General features: G+C 39.4%; 1 protein-coding gene across 1 annotated transcript in view; it reads left to right on the forward strand.

Moving 5' to 3' along the window:
* Positions 1-9,473, forward strand: part of Irak3 (interleukin 1 receptor associated kinase 3) — a 57,887-nt gene that overhangs the window by 40,678 nt on the left and 7,736 nt on the right. Inside the window, exons 9-11 of the mRNA XM_076854831.1 lie at positions 7,691-7,889; positions 8,329-8,391; positions 8,476-8,640. Coding sequence (XP_076710946.1) covers positions 7,691-7,889; positions 8,329-8,391; positions 8,476-8,640 — 427 coding nt within the window. The remainder of the gene's footprint in view (positions 1-7,690; positions 7,890-8,328; positions 8,392-8,475; positions 8,641-9,473) is intronic.

The raw sequence follows: 9,473 nt of genomic DNA on the forward strand, positions 1-9,473 counted from the left end.
CTTCTAGTCTGTGATTTTAAGAAACTTGTCTAAAGAGTATACTCTACTCTTATGTTGAAAATAAATCTTATTAAAAGAAAAAATAACTTGGCATCAGATCTTTTTCTCTTGAGACAGTCTCTAGTTACCAAATGAATGTTTATCATTTCAGTCATTCTCTATAATTAATTCTGTTTAGACAAAAGCTTGATAATCTTACAGGTTTGAGATTTTTAAAGTAACTTTAAAAATGAAGATTATAAAGTAATTATTTAGCAGCCTGGTACTCAAAGTATGACTCACACCTATTGTCTCAGCAAAATTAAATCTTGTCACTGGGGAGGAGAGAAGATGATGTTGTTGGAAGAGCACAGGACCTCTGGGTTCAAGCCCAGTCTACCTCACATTGTCTGACCACAATTTGCTTATTTTTGTATTCAGAGCCAACCAGGATGATCTCAGGTTGACTTTATGATTTACAATTCTTTGAATGTACACCTGCCTGTTTTTGCACTGAGTTCCACTTATAAGAGAAATGACAAGATCCCTATATTCTCTTAAATCCTGACCAAGCTTTACCCTAGTCAGTTTCTGAATTAGGAGGAATTCAGATACATATAGGGAGACACCTCCAGCCACCTTCACACCCTAGAGTGACCCCTAGGAAAAAATCCCCAAACGTGTGGTTTCCAAAACACCTTTTTCTCAGTCTTTTCTCTGTCCTTCCCCTTTATTCAGCAGTCACCCCAGTGATCTCAGTGTTATCCTTGTCTCTTGTCACTGGTTAAGAGGATGGCCTTTGGAGCCAGGTATAGTGGAGCATGCCTAGAATCCTGTGCCCCAAGAGGCTAAAGCTGGCAGAACCCAAGTTCAAGGTCAGTCTCAGCAACTTAGGGAGTCCCTTAGCAACTTGGCAAGACCCTGTCTCAGAATAAAAATTCAAAAGGATGGGGGATGTTGCTGGGTGGTAAAGTGCCCCTAGGTTCAAACCCTAGTATTAAAAAAAAAGTGTATGGCCTTTGGGGTCACACAGATCTTGATACAAATCTCCGTTTCATTACTTTCTAGTATATGACCTTGGGCAAATCACTTAATTTCCTGAGGCTCAGTCTCCTTCCTCACCTAGATCTGGGCACTATTACACCTCCTTCCATGGTTGTGAGGAGGAAATGTGTTAATACATAGAAAGTAAAGCCCATGGCCTGGCGTTGAGCAGTATTTTCTTGTACCTAATATAAGATTTGCCTCTTACCTCTTAAGTGTTTCATCCAATCTGCTTTGGACTCTGGCTATCCTGGAGAGGCCAGCACATGGGGATCCTGCTCTGTTTGAGTGCAGTTCTAATTATCAGAACTTCTTTTTTTCATTGAGGTAAAATCCTGTGACTCACCCTTTAATTGATTTTGCCTCTAGAATCACCTAAATACAGTTAAAGAAAAAAGAGAGAAAAATTGATCATTCTTTGTAATCAACAGTTCAGTTTCTTAGTGTTTTATTCATGAAGCTGAATAAATAGTTTTTTGTTGTTGTTGTTTTTGTTTGTTTTTTTAAAGTGAACTGCAGTGAATCTAAAGAACAACCAACAAGGAAATAGGAGGGCAAGGATTTAGTCCTGGCTCTGCCATTAAGTTATTTTATATAGAACAAGTTATGTAACCATGTGGGCCTCGTTTACCTCATCTGAAAAAGAATCAGTATACTATAGCAGCCATAACAAATCAATTTAATCTCACATCCCATCTTGGATTGTTTGGTCATGATTTCCCAAGTGTAGTATGGAAAGGAAATCTAGGGTAGATGCTTTCTGAACTTGATTAGTTATGTCTGTAATGATATGGGAGGATGTTTTGGCAGCAGTTGGGCTACATATTTGCCATTTCCATGATGAGAGGTCTCAGCCTATTCTGGTTTCTAACCCTCTTAAGAAACTTATTGTGTCACTGATCATAGTTTTTTTCTATAGATTCAGCATTATGGTTATGTAAAGAATATGAGATGATCTCCTTTAAGAATCAAATGGTCTGTGTAGTACAGGCTGTCCAGTAGGAGTCTGGAGGAAGGAGAAATCCTGGAATCCAGTGGTTGAGTGAAAACTTCATGGAGGAAGTGATCCTTGGGGCTCCTTAGAGAATTTGGGTAAAAGAAGGGAGAAGGGAATACTTTCAAGATGAGGGGAACTGCAGAAAGCAAATTTCAAGATGGCTCTGAGCACAGTTTATGGTCTACCCTGCTGCCCTGGTTAAGAGCACTGAGGGTGGCAGATACACGGCAGGCCGATTAGGGAGCTCAGTGAAAGCCAAAGGACTTTAGGCTTGACATAAACACCCACCTAATAACTTGTTATTAATCCTTCTGACAACCCTGAGATTAGGCATTATTGTTATCCCAGTTTGACAGGAGAAAGCTGAGGCTTACAGAGATTAGGCCTCTGTCCTGTGGAGGCAGTGGGAAGGGAAGGTGTCATTCCATGTCTGTGTGAATCCCAACAATCATGCTCTTATTAGAGAATTAAAGGTCTGGGATTACTGTGGGCACATTGGCTTCATTTGCAGACATGGATATTGGAAAGGAGAGGAAGGTGTAGTTAATGTGCTTAAACATGGAGGTGTCGACGTTGGACTCCTAGTGAAAATGGCAGTAGGCAGCTGACTTTGAGGAGGGAGATGAGACCTTGAAGATCTTCATTCGCAATCTCACTTGCTTTAGCACTGAGAGGAAATTGCTTTCTAAGGAAGAAACTATCAAGGACACAGCTGAGGAACACCCACAGGAGGAAGCAAAGCCCACATTTCAAAGGTATTTTCAACAAGTCTGGTAGTTTATTTAGCCCAGAAATGTCTTAGCGATTTGAACTCTTCAAATAAAATGTTATATAAACAAAATTCACTTCCAGATGGTGGAATTTACGGAGAAAAGAATTTAAAGAAAAGCGGTTTGAAGAGTTGCAGTCTGTATTCTTGGCAAAAGACCCTCACATTTTTATTTAGGAAACGAAGATGTTTTTGAATTGCAAGAACACATAAGAGCATCTGAAAGCAGTCAACCTCCTTGTTATTTCCATCCTATTCCTCAGCAAGCTTAATTGTTTTCACATTTATAAACAATTTTAAATTGAAATGCATTTTATCCTCAGCATTTTTCATCTCAGATCTCCATTCCTACTAATGTTTCCAAAGTAAGGGGAATAATCTTGGAGTATTTCCTTGTGAGGACTACAAAGATTGAGTGGTTGGGAAGAGGAGGTAGGGAGCAATAGACTGTCCTCTTCTAGCAACCATGACACTTTTGCCTAAGGACCCAAGTTCTTCTTTCTCCTACCTTCAGTTCAGACATGAGTGTCTGTGGGCTGATGTGGTACAGACTGAAAGATTAGGCTCCAGCTCCATAATTAATAGGAGTGTGAAGTCTGTGGGGAAAAATCTGATTGATTGATTGTTCATTTAATTAACCAGTCTCTTTGTTTTCCTCTTCCTGCTTTAAAAAAAAACCACTATTTTTAGTTTTCATAAATATTTTAGATACAAACAATTCTGTTTCCTCAGACTTTTATAAACACCCCCCCACTCCCTTCCTCTTTTAAGATATCCAAATATGTCCAATTTTTTCTCTAAGGGATGCCAAAACAACTAAATTTTGCATAAAATAAAATTTCCCTTGTCAATTCTATTTGCCACCACTGTATCCAAACCTCAATATTAATTTATTAATATGTATAAATATGTATGTGCATGCACAGTACACAGTTTTTTTCCTTCTCTGTTATCTTAAACTAGCTAGAAATGTTACTTTAGGCTTGCCCAGAATGTCTTTGGAATTATTTTGATTTTAATGATTAACTTAAAGGTGCTCAGTCTGCAGGCCATCCTGCAATCTGTGCCGTTGTTACTTATATTAGTGTACTTGCACTCCTAGAGATGCCCAACCCAGTCTCTTGGGATTTTAAGGTAAGGTAATGGGTGTAGGATGAACCAAGGTCTATCTACATGCTATAAAGCACATTTTGAGCTCCACTTAACATTTTCCCGTTTAATCCTTATAAAAGCTGGTGAAGTAAGCATTACCAGCTCTTTGTACCTACATGGAAGCCAAGGCTTAGGGAGTCTGGGCTAGTTAGGTTAGAGTTGAAGTTTCACACTTTGAGGAGGAAAACCTCTTACTAAGTTGGCCTTTTCACAGTGCCTGGAGTCACCAGTCATTTATAAGGCACAAACAAGTTTTAGTTTTGTCTTCAAGACTTGCCGAGGTTTGATGGAAAATGAAGAGAAAGCTCCACAACAGGGAACTAAAATGTTTCCGCTTCGTGCTATTCCAGGGAGAATGCCTGCAGGCTGAAGTTGTGGGTAGGACGGTAGGCAGCTTTCCCGTCACTTGTGGGTCCTGGGGAGACTGGGTGTTGCCTCATCTGCGGTCAGCAGGACATCTGGGACAAGTTGTCTCAGTGCTGCAATGGCTACAACATGGCACAGGTGTCCGTTGCCCCAGGCTGTTTCATATAAGCCATTTGGGTTCTGTTTTTCTCAGGGGTCAATTGGGTGGAGTTGGGACTTTTCCTAAGGGTTGGCAGACACTTGGCTGGGCTACTTGGCAACAATAACCCTCTTTAAGACACACACACATACATCTTTAAAAATTAGTCAAACTCTTACATGTCAAACATGGCTTTTGTACTTAAATGCAAGTTTTGCATGAGAAGCCATACATGTCATCTGCTTTACTTTTTTAAATATTTATTTTTTTAGTTGTAGTTGGACACAATACCTTTATTTTGTTTATTTATTTTTAGGTGGTGCTGAGGATCGAACCCAGGGCCTCACACATGCTAGGCGAGTGCTCTACCACTGAGCCACAACCCCAGCCCTCATCTGCTTTATTTTTAAGGCTTGAAGGCTTTAACTAAATTAGGAGACAAACTGATGAGCAAAGAAAGCAATTCTCATTAAAAAGTAGCATTGTTGGGGGAAATTCAGGTCTCCCTAAAGAGTTATCCTAGAAATCCCTTCTAATAGATGAGTAACAACCCCAGAATTAGGATACAAACTCACCACCTGTGCAGAGTTCTCCCCATTTCCTCGGGGTACAACCCAAGGGTCCTTCCGCTAGAAGAATTGTCTAGAGATGATGGCCTCTTTGGTCACAGTAAAGAGCTTTATGGCAAAGGGGTAGAAAAACATACATTGTAGAAATACTAAATTGAATGTGTGAACCGTTTGATATATATCAAAATTGTTTTTTTTTTTTTTGTCTCTTTTTTGGTCATCATAATAACTTGCAAGCCATCCTCTTGTGTTGTATTTTTATGAATTTAGTTGTTCCAGGTTGTCTTTGTTTTGTTAGTATATCCTCACTCCATGGTATAAACTTACTCAGCCGACCTGCATGGTAGCTGAAGTCACATTGTGTTTGAACATTCTCTCCAAGGTTGAAGCAGGGGGAAGAATCAGGGCAGAAATTGATCGTTGAAGGCCCTTTTGCAATTTCCACTTTCCTAAGACAGAATATCCTTCTTCCCCAGCTACCGATAACCTTTATTTAGAACAGAGTAAATCACTGGACTCAAAATTTATGTTCTACACTAAAATCTGCTGGCAAACTACTTGTCTTTGCTCCAAGCGTCACTATTCATTGTGTAAATGCAGTGCCCTCAAATAATTCCACATCTTACCGACGACCTCTCACTGACCCCAGGTCCTCAGTGGGTGTTTTTGAGTAACATATTGTGGTCACACAGATCACCTCTGACATTCACAGATGTATGATTGCTCAGTTGCTGGAATCTTTTGTTGAGAGTCAAATAAATGTATTAGATTATGGGCTTTGTTTGTTGTTCTTGGGCCTCCTCCCTTTCTTTTGTACTTAGAAATTATTTAGGGATTTTTAAGTATTTCACAGATGCAACTTTGGCATTCTCATGGTTCTGGAATTACAAATTAGAATTTCATGCCTTCTTTACAGCTGGGATGGAGAAGGAAGACATTGAACCTCTGGCATTCAGAGTTTTTCTATTTTCTCCCTGTGCTGAAATGAAGTAAAAGTATGTAGCAGTGGCTCTCGGATTAGGAGCAGCAGGAGGGACAGAAACCTGGGTCCTGGCAGTGAGAGTTGGTGAATATTTCTGCTTACCTTCTCTCCTGGCCAACCTGGTAACTCCTGCATTGGTCTGTCTACCCCAGCTCATTGATACTCAGGCTTCTTGGGCTTTCTCCCCATAAATGCAGAGATCACACCACAAATGAAGGGCCCTAGGGCTCATGCATATGGTGGGCTCTTTGGATTTTGCAATCTTCCTGCCACCCTTATAGGGAGGGAGAAGTCAAATGGAGTTTAAAGCATGTCTTTCTCTATCTTTAAAGGAGGGGCATGTCCCTTCATTTTGTCTGTTGTCATATTAGTCCCAGACAAAGTGAGAATTCTTGAGGCCTTAGCTTCAAACATTGGACTTCCCCTTACCCACCCCATAATTGAATCCTCTGAATAGTAATAAGACCTGAAATTCAAACCTATGGAACTGGGTTCTGCCTGCATGCCTACTTGTTCAGAACAGCAGAGACTTTTAGAACTTTTGTTAAGTTCCAGTATTTGTTTAGGATTAAGATTTTCTTATTATTCAGTAGCTGTGACCACTTTTAATAACAGTTTGTAGTAGTACAAATATGTCACTTGGTGTTTTGAACGGGGAGGCCTAGTGGTAAATGCTTTAGTTTCAGGAGACAAAGAGCCAGCTCTGGATACGCCTAAGCAAAACTGAGAAGTAGGAGACTTTCTCATGGCCAACCTACTCCTCTATCAATCTCTGTCTTCTCTCTCATTATTGATTACTAAACTTTGACCATTCATTGATTAGGGCTGGGCATAGTTGCACTTTGTATTCCCCATATCAGGCTTAGAAGCTCTTTTATTCTCCCCACTTCACTTGTGAGAAAAGAGGACACTGAAGCTTTTGGGTGAAGTTTCTGCTAACAATCTCAGAACCAGAAAAAGGCAGATCTGGCTTTGCCCAAGTGAAGTGAATCTCCTTCTTGGCTTATTCTTCCCCACCCCCATCATAGCAGCACTTCAAAGAAAAAAGTAAACTGACACTTTGAGCCAACATAACAAAGCTTATTAAGGATTTTATGAGACAACTGCTTAAATTGAATATAAGCACTTCACCTTTACTTCCACAGATATTTGTATTTAAATAAGACTCAAAAACAAAAACAGCAATAGAGATGTGACTCAGGGGTAGGACTATCATTCAAGCAGGAGCTACCAACTATCCCTCCAATTGTTCTAGGGTTGTGGCTCTGTGCTGAAAGACTGAGCCCTGCACAGCACAGCTTTACACACACAGCAGGCACTTAATTATTGCTGATTTTAATCAGCTGGTTTTGACTCAACTCACATTCTCATTAAGTGTAAGAAGAGCACAAGGAAAGTTGCTTTGATTAACTTTAGTTTATTCTATCGACAAAACCTCGGCTTTACCCACCATCTCTTTATATTTGAAATACCCACTGTTCAGAGGTCAGGTTCTTGTTTTTGTTTTTATACAACACAAAAGATTATGCTTTGAAAAAAAAAATTTAAAGACAGTATTGTCTAGTTCATGAAAATTTATGTTTGGCTTTATTTATCTCTGAATTGACCAGACAGAAGGTGAGCTCTCCATGTTGATTTTGATTGAAAAGCCTTCATAATGTTTTGTCTTGTCTGTCTTTGGGCACCATTTTAGCACAAACATACTTTTGGATGATCAGTTTCAAGCCAAACTAACTGATTTTGCCATGGCACACTTCCGACCCCACCCAGAGAATCAGATTTCTACCATAAATGTAACCAACAGCAGCAGGAAACATCTGTGGTACATGCCAGAAGAGTATATCAGACAAGGAAAGCTTTCCATTAAAACAGACACCTACAGCTTTGGAATTGTAAGTGTACACTGCTGGCTAATAAGCAGGGGAGAGTTTATTGCCAAGAATGTTCTAAATTCTAAAGAGAAATTTTAATTAATTATTATTTTAAATGTTAGCTCATATTAGTTATACATATTAATGTGTTTCACTGTGACATTTCCTTATATGCATAGATCATGTTTGAATTATATCCATCCTTCCTACAACCCTCTCTTATCCTCTCTATTCCCTGTTCCTGTCCCCATCCCCTTCCCTAATGGTTCCTTTAAGAAGAAACTTTATAAAAGTTTATCTAATATATTATCTAATATATTAATTTTATGTCATCAATGAAGTAACAAAATATAAAGACATTTATTAGAAAGAACTATATTCATTGTCATGGTTAGTAGGTGCAACAAATGTTGTGTATGCATTCAACCTATGTAGCTGACTTTCTATATGTTTCTCATAGGTAATAATGGAAGTCTTGACAGGCTGCAAAGTGGTGTTAGATGATCCCAAACATGTTCAGCTGGTAAGAACTGTCTTTTTGTTGACACCCATTTTCTCATTTTTTGACCCACTTCTATGTAATAAGATTTTCTCCTCTTCTTCCTAGCGGGATCTCCTTATGGAATTGATAGAGAAGAGAGGCCTCGATTCATGCCTCTCATTTCTAGATAAGAAAGTACGTCCCTGTCCTCGGAACTTCTCTGCCAAGCTCTTCTCTTTGGCAGCCCAGTGTGCCACAACTCGGGCAAAGTCAAGACCATCTATGGATGAAGTGCGTATTTATGTGGTTTTATTCAAAATGAAGCCATACCATATCTATGTTGAATAAGTGGTGTATCTAGGTGAATTATTTATCAGTGAGACAAATTAAGCTTTCAACAGAAAATGCCAGCCTAATACATATACCTTTCTAGATCAAAAGTTATATCATTTGGCACTCTGGTAGAGGTCATTATTGAGTAGAACCAGAGCATCACAAAAAAATGTAATGAAATGTAGCTTGGAAGGAATACTTATTCAGCATTTATTAAGATATCTGGCCCATTAAAATGCAACATATATTTCCCCTTTTCATTTTAAAATTTACTCATTTGTCCATAGGTGTAGTCATGTATTCACTGATTTGTTTATTTGCGTATAAACAAACAAACACTTAATCTTGCTTTCTATATGCAGACTTTGTATTTGGTGTTAAAAATACAACAGTGTTCACTATACAATGTCAACCCTTAAACTTCAAATAAGGAGTCAGAGAGTAACTTGGGATATTGGTCCAGCGAGATGGAAGCCCAGGCTAATGAGATCTTAGAATCAGAATACACTAGCCTATGGTAGTCAAGGGAGCCTCTTGGTGGAGGTGACCATTTAGCTATGATGTGGACAACAGGTTGGATGGAGACAGCAGTAAGGATGGAAGGACATTGCAGAGAGAGTCAGCCAGTGTGGGCTCCAAGGTGGTGGAGTCCGGCATTAAGACCACAGGTAGGCCGGCATCATGGATGTGAGATGGGGGGGGCGGTGAGGGAAGCCCACAGTACTTAAAATATCAGAGACTTCTGGGTAATAGAGGGACATGGATTCCATTTTGAGGGTTTGGATTTTATT

Source organism: Callospermophilus lateralis, chromosome 4 (genome assembly GCF_048772815.1).
Source record: "Callospermophilus lateralis isolate mCalLat2 chromosome 4, mCalLat2.hap1, whole genome shotgun sequence".
Taxonomy (NCBI): domain Eukaryota; kingdom Metazoa; phylum Chordata; class Mammalia; order Rodentia; family Sciuridae; genus Callospermophilus; species Callospermophilus lateralis.